Source organism: Fopius arisanus, unplaced genomic scaffold, assembly GCF_000806365.1.
Source record: "Fopius arisanus strain USDA-PBARC FA_bdor unplaced genomic scaffold, ASM80636v1 scaffold00003, whole genome shotgun sequence".
Taxonomy (NCBI): Eukaryota; Metazoa; Arthropoda; class Insecta; order Hymenoptera; family Braconidae; genus Fopius; species Fopius arisanus.
This window is the reverse complement of record NW_011887742.1, coordinates 1,847,162-1,869,232: the sequence shown is the minus strand read 5'-3', so window position 1 is coordinate 1,869,232 and position 22,071 is coordinate 1,847,162. Positions and strand designations below refer to the sequence as shown.

Genomic DNA, 22,071 nt, shown 5'->3' with positions numbered 1-22,071 from the left:
AAAATTTGTAAAAAATATACCGATTACAATTTTTTTTTAAACGGGTAAAATGAAGAAAAAAAATGATGCAAATTCAGGAATCATTGGGAATCGCGAAATAACTGAGGAATCATCTAAGGGTGAGACGGATAAACATTGGAGGGAATAAAAAAAAATGGTTGAAGGAGAGGGGCGGTATAATCGATGCGGACATGTGCAGTTCCCTTGGGGATACAGCAACCCCTAACTCGCCAAACCTATTTATACAACAATGCTGTACGTACACCCCCATAAACCAACCCTGTGGACCACCATCGAGAAGGGGGTCCTCTCCACGCACATGTCATTCACGTTAACTCACCAACACACACACAGGGGAGAAAAAATATAGCCAAGGGTTGATGTCCTTGAGAGAAGAGAATATCTCCTTGGATTTCCAATTATATTGAACAATTAGATTGTTAATTATAGTAATTATTATTCGGATTAATTATATTATCTGTCCACTTCGAATAAAATAATTAATGAATCGATAAGTTAATGATCATTTTTCATTTGTGATATTTAATTTTAAACAATTAATCAAGGAATCGATTAATTAATCGATCGTTTACCGGTGGAAAAAAAATTGTAATCGGAATATTTTTTTCCAAATTTTCGAAAAATTTCTGGAAAACTTTTCAGAATTTTTTTTTTGAAACAAAAAAAATCGGGGGCAAAACAATTGTATTTTTGGTAAGTATTTTGAGGAATTTTTCAAAAATTGGTTTCGGAATTTTTTAAAAATGGAGAATTATATCAAAACACTCGTTGAAAATTTTTATATAAATTCTGTTGTCACGGGGTGTTAAAAAATTGAAAGATTTCCACTTGAAATTTCAAGTGGAATTTTCTAGAGATGTACCAACACACCGAGATTGAAGACCACAGAACCCTCGATTTTTCACGGTGAATATTCTAGTACAAGGGAACGTAAACACACGGATAAGAGAATAAAGGGCCAGGGGTTGATTGTACTAGGTCGCCCTCTCGACACACATTCAAACATAATCAACCCCCGTGAAACAGTTTATCTTGAACTGAGAATTATGGGGGAGCATGAGAAGGGGCTGGTATTTCAAATAGGCAATACTTATCTACACGTCAAACCATTTTGATAACACCGCAGTAAAAATGCCGAACAATTATCGATTCATAACTCCAAACGTGAATAAAAAAAAAATGCCACGACTTTCCACGATTTTTTATATTAATTTGTCGATGGAAATTGGTTTTCGGGAGAAAATCAAAATAAAACGAGTGAAAACTGTTTTATTGTACCAAACTCAATTGAAAATTTCTCTGGCAATCGATACAACTGAAACAAATGAATAAAATGTTTTTTATTGTAAAAAAATAACAGAACCCACGTACGGAAATTGAAAATCAAACCGAGAAATCCTTTCCGATGAAAAATTGTTTTCCTCATGTAAAAAATGAAAAACATGGACAACACGAGTCAATCAATGGTTGTTAAACAAACAATAACCACGGAATTGGTTTATTTCCATGTAAATTTGTTGACGAAATATTATTTCGAGATTTTAGAATCAATTTTTTCATTTTTTACTGCAAATTGGGGAGAGCGTAATTCACCGATTGAAAAAAATTGATTTGATGTTTTGCTTTCACAAAAATATCTTTGCACTGGATTTTCAATTTTATTTGTACATCACGGAAAGAGGGCATGAGGATGTGCGTCGCCGTGGGCCACAGCTGAGACGTCTGATAATCCGGATTTTGGATTAACGTAAGCCCCGAAGAAGTCCACGCGGTCGCTGGCCTATTCCCATTCTGCTGCACGTCAGATACAAGTACAGTAACTCCTAGTCACTCATATTTGACCTTGTCCACTCCTGAAAAATTCATATCGACAAGTTTAAAGCACAAACAATTAAAAAAAATAAATCCAACAAATAATAACAAATAATATATAGCTTTTTTTCTAGAATTATTATTATTATTCCTACACGGAGAGAAATATTTAGTAAAAATTACGGAACTTTCTGTTCACTTACCAAATAGTACAACTGCCGCGATAGTATGAAAACATATGTAAAGATCCCGATGAGCTATACATGGATAAATAAATAATAATAAATAAAACACCCATAAAACGTAAACATTAAATCATCAATAATTCCTCCAAAACAGTTGAGTAAAAAAAATTGCACATTTACCCATTCCATAAAAAACTGACGTAATAAAATTTTGAATCATAAATATAGAAAAAGTACTTGTAATTACCCAAAAAAAAAAAATAGTGAAATGTGAAATTCGGGTGATGCTTTAAATGGGGTTAATCTCTCTGATTAAAATTATACTGGAGCTGTCATTGGTCGTGAGGCATGACGTACTGAGGGCGTAATTTCACCAGGGATTAAATGCATAACAAGTACAATGGTCGGGATACGTCGAAGGCAAGGGATAACTTACCGTCGGGACCACAGCAGCGACACGTGTACAGACACGTGAGTATCAAACGCGTTGAACCGTGACACATTCACCCCCTCGGGCTTTCCGTCTTCCACCCAACCACCCCCCGCCCTCCCCCACTCAACCCCCACCGATCTCTTATCATTGCACATCTTATCTCCACTCCCCTGTCGCATAAGCGATAAACCATCTGACGGGTCGCGGGGTTCCGGCGATTTAATCCACGAAAAAAAAAATTTAACTATTTTTATTCATTGGAAAATATAGAAAATATAGAAATATTAGAGATTTTTTAATTCTTTTGGTAATTACTATCGCAATTATTGTGGGTCATCGGGGAGAGGAGGAGATGGGGGAATTGTCATGAGGACAGAAATTTAATCGGACAATTTTTGGAAAATTAATGAAAACGAAATTTAGGAAATGAAATGAAAAATCAATTTTGGGAATATTTTAGAAATAAAGGAGAGGATGATTTTTTAATTAGTTTCTATCGACTTAATAGTTTTTTGTAACAATTTTCTTGATTTTTTCTTTTCGAAAGAATATAGCAGTGTTTTTTTTTTAATGTTTATGAAAAAAAATGTTCTCAAGAGTTTTCCAGAAATTTTCCGCAACATTTCCGAAAAGATTGGGATTGCAATTTTTTTACTCGGATATGATGATTTAAATAAAATTGTTCATATGGTACCGATGAAAAAATTAAATAGTAATTCATGGTTAATTCGTGTTTGAAGATGATCCAAATGGGATTCCCCAGGGGTTCCATGAGATTCAGCTGGAATCGTCGCGATTTGAACAAGGGTGGCAAGAGGTGCACCGTCTGGGGGATTTTTCGTGTACATACCCTGTAACAGGAACCCCGAGGGAGAGTTTGTCCTAGGAAGAGTCCCAGGGGTGCACCTCGGGGTGCTCGAAGGCGGCACCGCATCTGTCGCACTTCAGTCTTCATGTAAAAATTATTCCCATCGTCAATTACCACTACAAATCATTTCTAAAATTACCCAAGCCTTTGATTCAAAACATCTCACAATAAATCACTCGTCACAATTTTTCGCGCCATTTCAACACGAATAAAATTCAAATCACTCCCGAAATTCTCAAATTAATTGCTCCACCCACATAAATTATTCATATTCCCCAGAAGTAATTATTGAAATAGTAATGAATAATTAATGAATTCCAAAAATCGAACGAATTTTTCGTATTGAAATAGAAAATTCCCGGATTTCGCGGGAAATTCACGTCACGTGTAATTTTTTTGCGGGAAAATACCAGAGGATTTTCCCCGTCGGCGACAAATACCTGACGTAAAATTCATGAAGACCTCATCTCGATGATATTTGCAGAGCAATCCTGAGCTCCGGGTTGAATCCATCTCTCGGTTACTGAATTATTCTTAAGGTAGATGAGAAAACCAGGAATCTCCTGTTGTACTCAGAATGTTTGAGTTTCTCCCCAACTCCCCAAAGACCAAGTGTGGATATACAAGTGATCCATCTCTCCTCTCTACGAAAACAGCACCCCGGGGCGCAGAAACACATCAAAATCGAATTCACCAGATGTCCGAAACAGTATTTCCCCACTGGTTGTTCCAGGGAGGGTCGTAGATAGACTTCGGTAACGATATTACTGAGGGGATTGGGGTGTTGAGGAGCGACTTGGGAGATCCGGGGAGGCGGAGAGAAAAAAAAATTCAGACTGAAACGATTGCAACCGGTAATAAAGCGTGTAACTACAACAGGGCCCTCCAAGGGTCAGGGCAATAACAGGGAAAAAATTACGTTTAGGTGTTACTCGCAAATCCACGGAGACCTCGTTCACCGCAGGACTCATAAATAAACAGATAATTGTAATTATATTCTTTTAAAAATTTTCTCACTTTGAAAATCCAGCACTTGACCCTAAATCCCTTCTGTAAAAACAACGGAGGAATGAAAATTATGGAATTATCAATCAATTTTTTTAATGATTAATTCTTATTTAATAACCGATTTAAATTACGAAAACGAACGAAAAATGTAAATGACGAGAAAAATCCGCCATGTCTTCAATTCTTTTTCATTTCGTTAAAATTTGAATCGAATTGGAGCTTTGTAAGAAGATAGCAGAGATAAGAGGGGTTATCTGAGGTTTTCCGCCATTTTGGGGTCACCCGTTGGCACAATTAAAATGGCGGAAAAATTAAATAACACTTCAATGAACTAATGGATGAATTACGATTGATTTTATGGTATTTAAAAGAGAAAAAATGAATACTTTCGTTTGTTTTCAATATATATAATTCTTTATTCTTTCTCCATTCACAAACTCCCTCGCACTCCCCGAATAATCAATTATTTTTGCCATATATTTTAATATTTACATCGATAGCCGTCTCAACAGTTACTCGTTACACGTCCTATCATTAAATCCTTTTTAGTATTTATAATTAAAATGACAATTAGTACAATGTTCTTTTTTTATCCTCATTACTGAGTTAAATTCATACGTGTCTGTGTGTCAGTGTAAACCGTAAGATTTCTTTTAAATTTTCCATCATCCCTCGTGCAATTGTCGATTATTGCACGTGCGAGACAAAGCGATTGATTTTTTTTTTTCATTTATCTACAGAATGTCGCCATAATTAACGTTTAATTATAATCAACAAGGAGGGGTACATATTACACGATGAGGAATTCTCCTTCGTTCATCTGATTTTATACACAAAGATAATAATTTCTTTCTCATCAATAAAATAATAATAATTGATATTGCCAAGTACCGGTGACAATGAATAAAATAATATCAAATAATTGAATGATATATTCTCGTCACAGCTGACTGAAATAAATCATTAGTAAATACGTTATAATATTAATCAATAAAATCAATAAAAAATGCAATAATTTTATATCATACAAAACAAAAATGTAAAACGTGTTTTACCGGGACGAATTCACTTTTATATTTCTTAGATTCAACTGTCAATCTCTCGTTTAATTTTTAAACATTATCTTTTTTTTTTTTCATTCAATTTCATTTGAATTATCATCTGGACGCTTACGAATGGTTTCAGATGGTACGTGAAACATCGGGTTTGGTAGCAAAAGAAGAGGCCACATGATTAATTAAACGTAAACTCGTTCTACCAGACGAGGCCCTCGTTCTGCATCTGGTGTTGCTCGGGAAAACCACCGCCACCTCCACCTCCACCGCCACCAGGACCACCACAATTTCCTCCCCCACTGGGATTACCCTGTCCACCACCTGAGGACCAAATAGAAAGAGGTGGCAACCATTCCAATAAAACAATTCAATACCATAGGATAAAAATAGGGTAAAAATGTCAATCGGATTATCGAGATATTCCGTTATCAATTCAACTGTAATCCTAGCGTTTGCACGCTCTCGTGTATTCAATCACTTCATGGAGATGATTGAAAAAAGAACGTGGGAATTTGCGCGACGGAAAAGTCTACATTTCGAGACTCGCAAAAAAATTCAGACAATATTTTAACAATTCTCCAGTGAAAATCGAATTGATATAAATAAAGATTCTCTCGAGATTAATTTTTCCTCTAAAGTGCTAGTCATAATATTATAATATCATAATATCATAATATATAAAAGGAGAAAGGAAATTGATCTCGACATTCTCGAAATATCTCGAAATATATCGAAAGGCCGTAGCACGCGACCGACCCGCCACCGACGTCGTGGCTAAATCTCAAATATCTCGAATGATTGACCTCGAACAAATCCTGATTTACCGTTTCGTAAAATTACCAATCAATCAGTATTTTTTATCGTAATTATTCATCATTTTGATTTTGTCTGAAAATTCTGGGTGTCCGATTTACCGAAATAAATGTAACTGTCACAATCACTCGCGTCGGTGACAAATCTCCAGGACATCCCCGGTGAAGAGATTTTAAAAAAAGTCGGAGGAAATTTTCTACTTCTCTCGAGTTCCGAGATAGCCTCCGTAACCTGATTTTGACGGGAAATTGACTGATCTCATTCCGCTATTTCGTTACTGAATTCATTTCATTTCAACGTACGACAATTTTTCCCGAGATACTCGAATTGTTGTTAAGATCATTTTCACCGTGCCCTTCGCAATTTCCATGGAAATTATTTGTAATAAAAAAATATCATATAAGTTCAGCTAATTCTAATTTTACGGGCGCCCCCGGGTAAAAAAAAAATTGTAATCAGAATATTTTTTCCAAATTTTCAAAAAATGTCTGAAAAACTTTTCAGAACTTTTTCATTTTCTTTTATTCTCTTCCGATTTTTTTTGTTTCATAAAAAAAATTTCTGAAAAGTCTTCCAGAAATTTTTTGAAAATAAAAAAAAAATATTCCCATTACATTTTTTTTCCGGGTCAGTCCAGGTAAATAAAATTAAACAGGAAAATCCTGTAAATAAACGATTTTTAATTACCTGAAGGCGCTAGGAACTCTCCAGGACTGCCACCTGAGGTTGGTTGAGGCCCCTGACCTGGAGGGCCTGTGAGAAATTCAGGTGGACCCCCAGCAGCCCCCGGTGGTGGATATTCACCTGCCACTGCCGCAGCGGCCGCCATTCCCGCTATACTCGCAGGATCTAAACCTGTCACAAACAGATTGGGAACTGTCATCAGATTACATCGTGTCTCGTTCACATCTCCGAATCCGTGGCTTGAATCAACTAAAAATTCCATTCCCATTTTCAAATAAATATAAAACTACATCCACCAACCACACACAATTTTTTTCCCCAAAGAAAATGAATTAGACATTGATTTTCGCCAAATTGGATGGATCTGAAGTACTTACCAGGATTTCCTGGACCAGGAAATGGTGGTCCATGCGGATGTGGTGGTGGATGCGCTCCAAAGAACTCATGGTGAAAGGCAACAGGACCACCGTAAGGAAAATCAGCGAATTTTTCACCGGGAAAGTAAGGAAAACCCGGTGGTGGTCCATCCTCACCTCCTAGTGCTCCATGATTTAGGTTGAGAGGAAAGCCCCTCATTTTTCTCGAACCATTGAAGAACGGACTCCTACCCATTGTTGTCAATTGCTTCAACCTACGCTCTTTACTCCTTTTGTTCTGAAACCAAACCTGGAGGAGCGAAAAAATCCATCATAAATAATGCAATCCCCTCGCAATTAATCTCCCCAATTATTCCAAATTGCTTCGATTATTACCTGTATGACTCTCATCGGCAGACCAGTCTCTTTCGCCAATTGTTCTCTAATATGTCTCGTAGGTTTCGGCGTCGCCGAGAACGCAGTCTTCAGTATCTCCAATTGTTTTGCCTTAATCGTAGTTCTGGGCCCCCGTCTTTTGGAACCAGCACCCCCATCACCGCTGCCACCCCCTGCACCACCATCAGGGCTTTTGTTCTCCGTTTGACTGTCTCTCGTCTCCGGGTCGCCGTCTAAGGAACCTGAAAGAATTTATTCAAGATGTCCTTCGAATCAATCAAATCAATCAAATCAATGTAACATCAAGTTTAAAATTGCGGATAGGCAAATCGCGAATTTCTTTTTTTCCCAATAAAAATGTCAAAGATATTTTTTTCCCATGTCCACAAAAATGAAGAACATGCAAATTCAGTGACTCTTAAGCTGCACAAACAGCTAGACAGCAGGTATGCCCTAAGGGTACTCGACTGATTATGTATATATATCCGTTACCCATCGACGCGCAGAAAATCCTGGGGGAAGCCTCCCGGAGGCTAGTGATATAAGTAACCCCTCGGATTATAACCAGTGCCCCCTCCGACCCAATGGGGCAACATCACGATAATCTAGCGAAATTTCTATCTGAAAGGGGGTCTTAACCGCGGGGATGGAAAAAAAAAATGTTTGGACAGTGTCACACCGCAGAGTGCAACCCTCGCCCGCACTGATGCCCCAAAAGTTTTATCGTACACAAAAGCAGAATGGGTACACCATTGTCGTGAGTACCTCCACTCTCTTTATTTTTCCTTTGTTCTCTGTTGGCTTCTCTCTTCTCTCTTTGATAAAAGAGTAGCGGTACTCAGGCGTAAGATGGAGTTTTGGGTATCATGCATCGGTGAATTCTAGTGCAAATCGTGTTTGTTGATTTTTCTGCCTCGACCAATGAATGCGATCTTTTGAGGATCGGAACTGGATCTCTCGTGGAAAAATCCAGTACATTTTTTGTCACTGGTGTATCATATATATTTGTACATAGATTTGGATAGATTATGTATACATGCTTGGTTGCTCTCGGTGGTCTTACGCGTATGAAACGTGTACTTGGCCGATCTCGATTTTAGTTCGATTTTCGATTTTTATATTTAGCGCCAGTTATTTTATTATAATTGATGTGTTCTGGGGGATGATAAAGGGTGATCGTAATATTAAAGGGAAATATATCTCGAAATTCTCGAAATATCTCGAGTGAGATCGACCTGTCAAATTAATAAATTAAAAATAAATTTATATAAAAAAAGATGGATTTTTCTTACCCTGGTCTTCCGAGTCCTCCTGCTTGCAGGAGTCACTCCCAAGAGGTAAATCACCACCATGAACCACTGACTGATCACTGGCACTTCCAGGACCAACCCCATGGCCTCCCAGATGTCCACCACCACCAGCATGATGATGATGTCCACTCCCATCATCGTCCTCATCCTCCGAGCCCGATCCCATGAGCGAATCACCACCTGTCGGCAGAATCGGCGATTCTTTTACGAATCATCGAAAGCATTTCCAAAGGTTAAAACTCCAGTTTATTCTTTCTCTCGTCCATCAATAAAATAAGAACTATTGGATTTTTTTGTAATAAAAAAAGAATGGGGAAATAATGACGTTTGGCGCCTGGTCGGCACGTCCTTTCGGTGGAAGTTGCCTTGTGGTTTATTCCCTGCGGTTGCCTGGCGGCATGCGACAAAAGGAAACCCACTGCGTAACGTAACGACCCCTTCGTGGTTGAAAAAAAAAAAATGAGAGAGAAAAGCCCCACGAGTGAGCCGAAAAAAATGCTGGAATAAAAAATGAAGATGGAGAAAGGTGAGGAGAATGAGAGAGGCACTCGCTCGAACGCTTCCCCTCTTTTTTTTTTTTTTTTCTCGTGTAAGGGCAGTGGTGGTACAATCATATGCAATGTTTTCACAGCTTGTTCACCCGTCGGCTGCGTTTCACCCTTGCATACAGACTCTGATTCCGGAGACTGTCGGATAACAAGGGGTGAGCGATTTTTATGACGCGTTAAACCGTGAACTTTTTTAGGACAATTCTTTCGGGAATTACCCCCGTTCGTGGAAAATTACGTGGGAAAATTATTAATCACGCGGTTGTAATTTGTTGGAAGTTATGGGTGTTGTTTGGATTATTTGTTTATTTAATTCAGCATTTATTTTGTTTGGGGGAGTTTTTGATGGACGCATCAGTCATTTTTTAGAAGTTATAACGTATTGATGGGATAATTAATTAATTAATTAATTAGCTAACTCCATTTTATTGTCAATGCTGGATGATTTCCGGGGCGTGTTAAACCCTGGAATTTTTTATTTCAATTTTATATTACAAAATATCGCGGAAAGCCTCGGAAATATTTAAAATCCCGGAAATTGTTTCCATAATTTTCAATCTCTCTAAAATTTAATTGCACTTGACGTTTAAATTCAAAATTTTCATACAAGTTCAAATTTTCATCGAAATTATTATATTTGTATCGCGCAGACTTCTAATTGCGACTCGGCTCGTAAATAAAATTTTTAATATTTTTGTTGACGATCCCATAGAAAAATTATAAAGGTAACTCATGCCACCAGCTTTTGTTGAGAATAATATACGATCGAAAATATTGAAATGGAATATTGTATTTTTTAATTTCCATCTTTTGAGCTCTAGTGATAAAACTCTATGTTTAGTACGTGTCGATGGTAATTATGTTTTAGTAGCGGATCGTTTCGCGTTTCGAGTCGCGGGTCATTATGGCCGTCAGTTGTAAATTAATTCTTTTGACACGTTCAGGTGCTCGATTATCTCGAAATTGTTCCACCCATCCCTCAACGATTCTAAATAAATTTCCACAGAAAAATCGAATGAATTTCCCGTCGGCCTAGAGCGGGAACTTCAAAAATCCGAATTCCCTCGAACTATCCAGAAACTTGAGAATCGATTTGTTATAAAATCTTTAAAATATATGAATATATAAAAATGTCCCATTCCAATTTTTGAAAAATTTTTCCAAATCTTTCCGAAAAGTTTTCCAGGAATTTTTTGAAAATTTGAAAAAAATATTCCAATTACAATTTTTTAAAACCCGGGATTCGACATCACAGGTAGTCTCAGTATAAATTCCCTCCCAATAATTCTCTCCATAAATAAAATGCCAGAAATCAAAATTGTCAGTCAGGCCATAAAAAAACCTCAATAATTCCACCTGACATCTTACAATGTACATCTCCACCTGTTCCCAGATTTATAATTTACAACGGCTCGTAAATTCGTCAGAGGATCCAATAAACCTCACAAATGCCCACAGTTTGATATTCAAAGGAAAATACAAAGAAAAAATGCCCACAAAACCCTAAACAACACCGTTGAACCAAAACGTAATGAAAAAAAGAGAATTCTGGAAAAAAAAAAAAGATTCTCAAGAGGCAGTGAAGCGTTTTCTAATCCTCGAGCCATCAAAAAGCGAAGGGTTATGGAGGCAAAAGGCTTGACTCTTGAAAAGGTGGCGTTTGATTTCCACTTGGATACGCCCGACGGTCGACCGACTTACCATGATGTCCATGGGCATGATGGGCATCCGGCAGGGGCTTTCCCGACAGGTAGTCATTCTTGCAGACAAACTTGTTGTCATCCAGCACGTAGAGCTCTTCACCGGTGCTCAGCTGTTTTCTGCATACCAGGCAGGTGAAGCAGTTGAGGTGGAATACTTTGTCACGTGCTTTTCTCACTAGATCTTGGGGACTTATCCCCTGCATGCAGCCACTGCATTTTGTCCCGTATCTCCTAAACAATTTAACAGAATTTTCATTATTACTTGTTAACAATATTCCAATTATCAAAGAATTTTTCGCTGTCTAATATCTTCACATAATGATTTTTGATGATTCCAAATTATTTCATATTTTTTATTTCAATTCATTCCAGAATTTTTGCAATGATACCGCATTTTTTTTATTTTAATTGATTTGAAAATTCTATAATAATTCCCGGGTAAAAAAATTGTAATCGGAATAACTTTTTCAAATTTTCAAAAAATTTCTGGAAGAATTTCCAGAAATTTCCAGAAATTTTTACGATTACAATTTTTTTTTATCCGAGGTGAGAGAAACCGAAAAAAATTAGGAAAAAGATTTTATTCTGATCCCCTGGTCTCAGGGAAATTTTCAGGAGCCGATGGATTTAAATTTTGGGTAGAACGCCCTCGGCAGTACGAATAATCCGACTTCCCAGAGGAAAATTGATAAGAGTATTTAGTATTCTACACTGTTGGTAATAATTTTCCTTAATTACTCCATGAAAAGGTAGTCTCAAATCTCCAGTCATACCAATGACCTCGAGAGGAATACCAACATCTATCCGTCAAGCTTGGCAGCTACTCATCCAGCTGTAACGAAAATATTTTTTCCCCACAGAAGAGCTCACCATTAATCCGCAATTGCACCTCGAGATGCACCTCGCGAGCAATTTTTGAGACTTCACGTACTGATTTCCGATCACAACGAACGCACGTGTGACGAACTGATTGTCCGCAGGTAGAAAATCGAACAGAAATTAGTTTCGCTAATTAAAATACCATAAAACAAATAGACCGGAAACGCGAAGAGCGCGATAGTCGGATAGTTTAAAACTATTGTCGCAAATTTTAATTACAACTCGATGAAACGGGAATGATGTGCACAGCGAAATTCAATTCGAGTGAGTGAAACAAAAGTGAATACATTGAACTGTTTGACAATGGATTTTTCACAATGAAAAATGAATTAACTCGCGGAATTTCAATGGAAATCCGAGGGGTGATGAACGTGAGAATAACGTACGATAATTAAAAGACAGAATCATATCAAGTGAAACTCTGTGGAGTGTTTATTTATTCGAATAAAATGGATATTTTCATTAGACTTGTCTAATTAATGCACTCGTGAGCTCTCATTTGATATTAATGATTATTAAATTGCGGATTTATTACAGAATTCGCAGGCAAGGCTGGGAATTCCATAATCTAAAAAATCTTAATCATTAATTTTCCCGGATAAAAAAAAAATTGGAGTCCAAATATTTTTTTTTCAAATTTTCAAAAAATTTCTGGAGATGGAAATGAAATGGAAATTTCAAAAAATCTTGGAAAGTAAATACATAAACATGTACATAAATAAATAAAATATAATTCACCCCAAAATATAACGGCCGTAAAAAAAATGAAAGTCACTTCAAAAATTTCGAAAATCCCGCAAAAACGTCTGATCCCCTCAAAAAATTAGTGATTGATCCCAAAATGAATTACAACAGCGTGAAAAAAAAATTCCACAACGAAACAATTTAATTGCCATTGAAATTCCGCCGATGAGTCCCCCATCGGGTCCCCCCGAAAATCCAAAAAGGTGAGACCCCCCGAAAAGGCTCCAGAAAGAAATCCCGTCAGAATTCCAGAAAGAAATATAGACCATAGGTTTCTCTCTAAAAAAAAAGACATAAAAAAAAAGGAAGGGGGTGGGACCTGCGGGCAGCGATTTGCTACGGATTGCCGCGGCTTCTCGTATCCCGTGGACATGTTTCTTTTCTACGTACGGTTGTACTCCTGGGGCCACGTCCATTCCACTGTCCATCGTCTGTCGGCCCCTTGTCCCACGGATAAACAGTTTTACGTTTCACATATATGAGACTAACATACAAAACACTCACCGTGAAACGCACTTAATGGCTTCGCTTTCCCGCGCATGTACCTCGCGTACTTTTAGCATTTAATGCCGCGATATGGAGGGAGAAGGAGGGGGAGGGGGATCATTCGCCCTCAGTATATGCACCAGAAAGGAGGAAGTTAACGTTAAGTCATCGCCGTGATTTTATATCGCTAGTACAGATCTTTATCCTCTATTTTTAATTTTTATTTTTTCCTTTTATCCAATTTTTAAGAATTTTTTTCCTGCGGCATCTGGAAAAGGAAAAGGAAAAGGAGTGAGCGGTGGTAGGGAGGAGTGGGTGGAGAGTGGGTGGGATGTAAAGGGTGAAAAGGCAGGGGGAAGGGGGAGAGAGTGTGAAGGGGATGAGGAAATACATCATTAGTTATCATCCGTCATTTTGCAAATCGTTAGGCTTTAATGAGCTGATTATTTCGTGGGGGAAATAAATGTACTCCGGAGTGTGGCATCAGCTGACTATTCGTTTATAAATCATGGAATGACAAATCCCGTGGTTGACCGCAAAACAGTTGGTTCTTTTCAGTTTTTATTTATTTTTTTTTTTTCGGCGGTCGACCGAAGATGCGAGAGGTCGTGGGAAGTTCGCCGGAATTTTGATGAGGAGTTGGGAATTTTTTGGGTGACGGGGTGGAAATTCGGGCGCAAGGTGATACACAGAGAGAAATATTCAATAAAAATTACGTTTATTTTTCGTAATTCTGGAGCGAAATGTGGTTGGACAAAATTTTACGGAATTATCATTTTTATCTCAAGTCACGGAATTTTTCTGTGGTATTCCGTAATTTTTATCTGAATTATCAGTGAAAAATTATGATACCGTCATTTAAATTTTTCGAATCGACTCCGTAATCGGTAAGTGATCTGAAAGTTCGGTAATTTTTACTGAATATTTCTCTCCGTCTACCAGAAGAGATTTTAATTCAATTGAAATTGATATTTGAGTCGAGTAGAAACCGCGGAATTGTTCGCGGATTTTTTTTGGCCGCAGGGTAGTGCGTCTTGTGTATATCGCGAAATATGAATGAGTATGAATTCTCGGAGTTGAAAAAAAAAAAAAAAAAAAGATGTGTGAAGCGCCAGTGACCCGCCAGTTCGTCCGTCTGTCACAATCGCTCGGTTTGTGAAGAAAAAATGATGAAAAAATGATGAAAAAAAAAATGATGAAAAAAGGATTGAGAGAAAAAGTTGAAGATCCCGTCGAGTTTATACGAATCCAAAGGTCTTGTATCGACCTTCCTGGAATGGTTATAGACGGCGTCTAGAATCTCCATCTCTCTCTCATATCCAGAAAAACCGTCACGCCCAACGGACTCTCATGAGGGCCCAAAGCGTCACGGTACATTTATTATATTTCCACGTTCCAAAGACGTGTGCGAGGATAGGGCCCCTACCAAGTGGAGTTGTGTGAATTTCTCAGTGTTTCCAATGCAAACTCGGGGGAAAAGAGAGAGAACCTCCGGAGAATTGATGCCTTTGAGAGGAAAGAAACTTGGGAACCGTGCCGCGGGAGTTTTAACTTCTCGCGCTCCTCAGTCGCGTGGATCTTTACGATCCTGTCTGGCCACGACCGGTTATCCCTCTTTACCTCGGAGATATTTCTTTCTTTTTCAACCCCCTCGACAACTCATTGGATTTTCTGGTTAATATTCTTTCCACATTTTTCGAATTTGAGTTTATCCGACACTTGTCGCTTTTCCCACCTCGGGTAAATAAAAAATTTTAATCGGAATATTTTTTACAAATTTTCAAAACATTTCTGGGTAACTTTTCGGAATTTTTTTCTTTTGAAATAAAAGAAATCGGGGAACAAAATTATTTTAGTTTTGGGAAATGTTTTGAAAAATTTTTCAAATATTTGTTTCGCAAAATTTTTTTTATTATTTTCTAGACATTTTTGCGAATATCATTTTTTTTAAATTATACTTTCAATTGCTTACTTTTTCCATTTTTCAATATTCTCAAAAAATACGTCATCCAAATTTTTCAAAATCTTTTGCAAAAATAAAATTGTTTTGTTTTCGATTTTTTTTTTGTTTCATAAAAAAAATTTCTGAGAAGCTTCCCCGAAATTTTTTGAAAATTTCCAAAAAATATTCCGATAACAATTTTTTTTACCCGCGAACGTTGCAATTATAAAAATCGTACGATTGAAAATTTCAAAATTAAATCAATGCCGAATTCCTGGCTCGGAATGAAAATCGGTCGAAATAAAATAATTATTAAAAAAGAGACAAGTTTATGATTCAATCCTAAATGAATTCTAGGGAAATATTTCTTCTGGAGAAAACGGAATTTAATTCGATTGAGTTTAATTGAGGAGAAAACGGATGTTGCGACAGTTTCGTCACTCGGAGGAACACCAGTAGCGCATAATGAATTCGCTAGCCAAATGCATTTTTCATTGGGGATGCAAAGTACCTCATAAACTATACACGGCCAACATACGTTATGCACAGCGCAAAGTGAATGTAACTATCAAAACAGGGCACGGTTTCGTACAAAGAGCGTCGTTCATCATTCCTGAGTAACTGCAAGTGCAGCGTCACTTTTATGCGAACATCTATCTTGATTTTCCACGACTCCAATACAGACTTTTTCCTCATTTCCATGAATATCTCGTGACTCAATAAGGATACAACGTATTTTCTTCTACCTTTACAGTTTATGAATTTCCCATTTGATTTGCTGTTAATATAAACCCGTTTTTCCCTTCTGCCAATTTTTCACGAGAAATCCCCGAAATTAATTTTCTTTTCAGTCTCCAGAATTCATAATTTACTCTATTATTTATTGTAATTGATGTAAGACAACTTGGATATTTGTTTATATTTTTTTTTAGTTGTTAAAAATTGAGAGTAGCATTTTAAAACTGGGCCGGAAGTCGGAAATCATTTGAATTTTTATTTATATGCCCGGGGAAAAAAAAATTGTAATCGGAATATTTTTTTCAAATTTTCAAAAAATTCCTGGAAAACTTTTCCAATAATTTTTTTTATGAAACAAAAAAAAAACGGAAAACAAAGCTTTTTTTTTCGGAAAGGTTTTGAAAAATTTTTCAAAGCATTTCCCAAAAATACAATTGTTTCATATCCCAATTTTTTTTTTTTTTTTTTTTTAAATTTTCTGAAAAGTTTTCCAGAAATTTTTTGAAAATTTGGAAAAAATATTTCACTGTAATCTTCAATTCCACTTAAAAACCAGAACTGGAAAAATTGTAGAAAATATATAATGACTAGAATATTCAATAAATAAATTGATTAATAATTTTTAATACCACTTTGTTATCATCATTGTTAACAATAATTTTCTCCCAGTGCAATTGAAAATTATCGGTTTTTCCAATCGCCCGTGAGTTGAACCGATCGAGTAACAAAAATGAAAGTACAATAGCCCGAGATCGACTTCATAACTCGACTAATAAAAAATCCATAAAAATTGGCCTGAATAACACCAAGTCCGAGGATTACGCGGGTTGAAGTGCCTTTTACGAGAGGCCAACTCCCACGAAAATGTCAAGGTCTAACATATATATCGGCTCTCTCACTGGGCACAGAACTTTTTTTTCATTCTTCAAAACTCCAGTTCGATAATTTCTCAAACGACCTGGGGATCTTTTTAGTGGTGGGGAAGTTATTCTACGTGCATCGTAAAAACGTCATGGTGACGCCGACAGAGAGTCACACTTACGGCTTTAGCCGCTGTTGAGTTCACTGATGGGGATAAAGATATATTATTGAGCGGAAATATAATATACCCGATAAATTTCATTTTATTGGAGTATTTTCAGGGGAAACAAAAAGGCACTGTATTTTTTTAATAATTCGCTGAAGCTGTTTAGCAACTAAAAGTGACCACCCATGCGCAACAGCCCATCATCAGCTGTATAATTCCATCGTTTTGTTTTAACCATTATTTATCCATTATTTATGATATATCGCAATTATCGAATGTGTTGAACGCGTCCGGATGCTAGTCTACATCGTAATTACGATGGGATATTGTCGGGCACTTGGGAATGACATGTAAAAATTGCAGGACAAGGGCGATGACAGCATTCGGCTGAGGATAAACCCACGGAAGAAAAATATATATCAATTATATCAGGATATATATTCCGCAGATATATCTCCCAGATATTTCCGTTTGCATCCCGGATTTTAAAAAATTGCAATCGGAATATTTTTTACAAATTTTTCAAAAATTTCGGGAAAACTTTTCAGTCATGATTTTAAAAATGAATTACATCGACAAATTTATTTGTTATAAATTATCAAAAAAATAATTTAGGAAATCATATCATCGAAAAAAATACTAGAGCATCTGATATATATTTAAACAAATTTGCTTTTTGAAATTGATTAAAGAGATTAAAATTCTTGCCCCCGTGGAATTATCATTTTTTATTATTTTTATTGATTATTGATTAATAATAATTACTCACCGGAAGAAGTCGTTTCTGCAGAAGATTTTTGAGTCTCGAGAGAAGCACTTCTCCGAGAGCTCCACGTGACAGTCGAAGCATCTCACACAATCAGTGTGCCAGGCTCTTTCCAGAACATTCACCAGGTATCTGTCCAGGATAGGCTTTCTGCATCCTGCACAGGTCAGGAGCATCGCCAGACCGCTACACCTCCCTGAAGTCATCATATCAATTTTTAAATTGGCAGCCACAAAAAAAAATTCGTACTAAACTTGCAAATGAATTATTTATAAATGATATAACATAAGATAATAACAATAACAATGTAATTATAATTATTGTTGTCAGTGCAAGTGGATGTAACTGAATTTTTTATCAATTAACTGAATTGTTAAATAAAATAATGCAACCGCTTTATTTATTTTAAGCGATTTAATTGTTAAGTCATAATTTTGGTGATTTATTTTTGAAAATGAAAAGAAATTTTGATAGATCTTGATGAAAAATCGGATATCGTAATGACGGAATTGGAATTATGACATTTAATGACATTTCCACAATGGAAATGGAAATGATGACGGAAATAATTACTGAGATGAATGAAAATAGAATTATGGAGGAGGAGAATTCAAAGTAAAATGGTGAAATGCATAAAAAACCGAAGGAAACTATTTAGCGGATGAAAAAAAGTTATCACCAAGGGGACAGCAGCCTGTAATATCCTCTCCATAAAATCAACAATTTATTAGAAGTCTGACAAATGCCAACAAAAGCCCATCTTGTTAATAACATCAAGTGACAACCCGCCTTCCAGGAACAACTCAGACATTTCAACAATTTTCCTTCTGTCCCATCAACTAAAGCACAACAAAAATCTCGTGACAAATGTCTCGTTCCGGTAGACTTCGCAACACCATCTCCAGGAAATGATAAAAATCCTCAAAATCTCCCTCCCCCTCCTCCCACATATTTTCGCTCATTAACCAGATTCATTAATTTCCCGAAATCCGTAATAATGAGAATTTAATTGGGCAAGAACTCCTCCGAAGAAATCATTATAAAAAAAAATATAAACGAGAAAAAAATTTGTCGAGTGTAAAATCGACAGAAATTATTGGAATTCATGCAAAAAAGTTATCAATTAATTAATTAATGGGGCAATTAATTTAATGACGGAATCATTGACCGTCGTAAATCACGTGAATGATTAAACCTATACTGATTACTGTTAATTAATCACTCGCCATTTTTAACGGAGAAAATGGAATTCAAATCAGGGAAGAGAAAAAAATTATTGGTCGCATCGAATGTTAATGAAGTCGAATTGAAAAAACTTATGAGGTATTGGAATGATTAATTCGGCTTTGAGTGACATTAATTATCTCCATACATTTCTCCCACAATAAAACTCATCTTTATCACACGACATAAATGTCACATTTAATCAATTTAATTCCAAATCAATCTTACCGATTAATTTCCAATTGTTTACATTCAAATAATAAAAATTATCCAAAATATCTGGAATATTGTGTTATTAAATAAATCAACGATTCAAATCCCGAACTGGAAATTAATTTCCCCGGGTACTTGCATTTTTCATTTAGATTTCCAAAATTTTACACCCAAACAATTAAAGTTCAAAAGTTCTCAAATAATTGTTTATTAAACAAATAAATCGCCGACTCAATTTCGGAATTGCAGATGAATTTATTTTTTTCAATTTTTATTGAGATTTCAAAAATTTTCTGAGTTTCCATCTCGCTGTGCGGATAATTAAGGGTAAATTTTTATTTATTCTCGGAGTTAAAACAGGATGTTATATTTTTTTATTAATTAACCACCTCGACTCGACTCCAAATGCTTCTCAAGTTCCTCTTTAATCGCCATATCTGTCCTCACGTTCGCGATGAACTTTAACGTATCATCAATTTTCCGTGATGCCTAACAACTGTTCTCTAACGCAGAGTCACGGCACTAAGCTACACCAGTTGTAGTTCAGTTGTATGTAGTTGTTTAGCCAACTTGAAGAGTGGGTGGAGCCAAATATCCCCCTCTCCACGAGGTACTGGCGCCGTCAACCACCCCTTCTTAAAAATTCCGCCTTCCTTCACTCTCAACATCCCCGACCTTCACATTTATCCCCCATCTGTTCCATTTTTAAACAATTCCCCTAAATAATTGAAAATTAATTTTTCTAATCGCTTTATCACCCACGATCTCCAGTAATTCAATCCGCGAAAAAGTTGTCACACCGTGTAATTGAATTAATAAGTTCAGACGAGATTAATTAATGTCTTTATCACCCGCCAGTGTCACCTCTGTAATATTAATGCGCAATGCTCCAGACGTCCTGTTATCGTGATTTTAAATAAATAATATAAATATGTATATAAATATGTCATAAATAAATCGTTTGTCATGTCGAGAATTATTACATACGTCCAATTGTTTTATTCCGCTGTACATCCGCATTGTCTTGACACCAGAAAATTATTCAATCCCCGAATAATTAACGCAACAATTACCCGATAAGATCTGAATTCCTATTTCAAAATTACTCCGAATAAAAAAAAAACTCCAACAGAAACTAATTATCCACTAATAATTTTCATTCATTAACCGATTTATTATTAATTTTTATTACCCAATCATTGAACAACAAAAAATTCCCTAGAGACTACAAATAAATAAATAAATATATAACTAATCGGCACTTGTGTAATTGATTGTTATTCCGCAAAAATTAATTTTTTTCAGGAAAAAATATCTCCGACTTGAAAAAATAATTCGCATCGAAGTCATTGACAACAATTGATGAACAAATTGAAATAATTAATAATGTGAATTTTAATGGCATACGAACGATAAGAATAAGAAAGATAAAAATAGATGCTTACCAATATTATGGGCCTGGGTGAGAGCAAGAGGAGCACAGGAGCGAGGACCCCCAAGGGTTGTCTCCCTAATCCTGGGGTTGTTGGCGCCAACCCCAGGGGTACCTCCCCCAGTACTGGCCCCGTACCCCTCCACCTCCCCAGCCACGACACCAGCCGCCCCAATTCCCACTCTATCAATGCTAAGTGGGCCCAAAATTTGTCCCTCAACGGGCCCAAATCTATCAAAAAGTCCCGAGGGCCCCAGTGCACCCACTTTTGCTGAATAATCTCCACACACCGGCCAACAATACACCCCAGAGCTCCAGAGAGCCCCCAAATCGCCGAATTAATCCAATCAACCAATCACAATCACAATCACAGCACAAAACACATCAACAAACCGATCGAACCAACAAATAATAAAGATCCACGAGATAAAACAATTCCCAGTAATTCCCAAAAAAAAAAAAAAATCGACTAACCACGCATCGTCCTCTGGGCCCTATTCCTATTTTTTATGATCGTCAAGGTCACGAGAATGACCCTCAAAAATCACCACAAAATATCAAAACAAACAAATAATTAAAAAATTTCACTTCAATTCACTGGAGTCTGCGATGCGACGGATCGTCCCCAGCATCTTATCGCCACAAAATAACGCGATGCTCAGGGATATTTCCACCTGATCCACAACCAGCTCAAACTCACTAAAAATCCTTGACGCTGAATTGTTTAAACAAATTCGATCGAGTGAAGTACGATCGGCGAACGAGTGAATTGGTTGTTTGGATGGGGAAAAAAAAAATATTAAGAGTTTGGACGAATCCCTGAGCGCGCTCGCCTCGAGGTTCGCCAACCGACTGGCCGCACCTGCGACCTCGAACCCCCCCGCAAGCCTCAGACCACAAACTCATACTCCAACGAGTGAGCTCAGCCCAGGCCACGCCCACTCATCCACTCGCGCTCACGCAACCCCTGAATTGACGGAGGCCATTGGTAGATCGGTTCGCCGTGTGGGCGGAGTCATTACCCCCTACCCGTACCTGGAGATGGCTGCGGAATGGCTGCGCACGGTAAGCATCTTGGATCCTCTGATTGTTGGTTAGAGTGGGTGGGGGGTTCTGCAGTAGCGGCTGCCGATGGTGCCGCCTCGTGACTGGACGGCTATCGATCCCCCGGTTAATGCCTCGCTCTTTCCAAAAGAGGTAGTCTCTTCATTTTTTTTTTTCTCTTTATTATTATTTTTTAGGTCTAAAACATCAAGTGTATAAACGGCTACTGAGAAAACGCCACAGGTTACTGAGGTACTGCAGTGAAATTCTCGCGTGTCTTACGTTCAATGGATGGCTCTACTTTTGGGAAGGCCCAGGGGTCGGATTTGTCGACGGGTTGAAAGGGTTCAACCAAAGATTTTTATTCTGCGAGGTGAAACAGAA

The 22,071-nt window shown here is 37.1% G+C and overlaps 1 protein-coding gene across 4 annotated transcripts; it reads right to left on the bottom strand.

Moving 5' to 3' along the window:
* Positions 1 to 4,724: 4,724 nt before the first annotated feature.
* Positions 4,725 to 21,481, bottom strand: Lim1 (LIM homeobox 1). Of its 4 annotated transcripts, none has more exons than XM_011310435.1 (8): positions 20,657 to 21,481; positions 17,778 to 17,970; positions 11,191 to 11,423; positions 8,924 to 9,142; positions 7,632 to 7,873; positions 7,257 to 7,545; positions 6,883 to 7,071; positions 4,725 to 5,703 (listed from the first exon to the last, which is right to left on the bottom strand). In XM_011310435.1, exons 2-8 carry the CDS (start codon positions 17,948 to 17,950, stop codon positions 5,582 to 5,584), a joined length of 1,467 nt encoding a protein of 488 aa, XP_011308737.1. In that variant the 5' UTR covers positions 17,951 to 17,970; positions 20,657 to 21,481; the 3' UTR covers positions 4,725 to 5,581. The 4 variants fall into 4 exon arrangements, with proteins under 4 accessions (XP_011308737.1, XP_011308710.1, XP_011308720.1 ...); XM_011310408.1 differs by lacking the exon at positions 20,657 to 21,481 and adding an exon at positions 19,601 to 19,687; XM_011310418.1 differs by lacking the exon at positions 20,657 to 21,481 and adding an exon at positions 19,601 to 19,687 and having other exon boundaries at positions 6,883 to 7,050.
* Between the last annotated feature and the right edge of the window lie 590 nt (positions 21,482 to 22,071).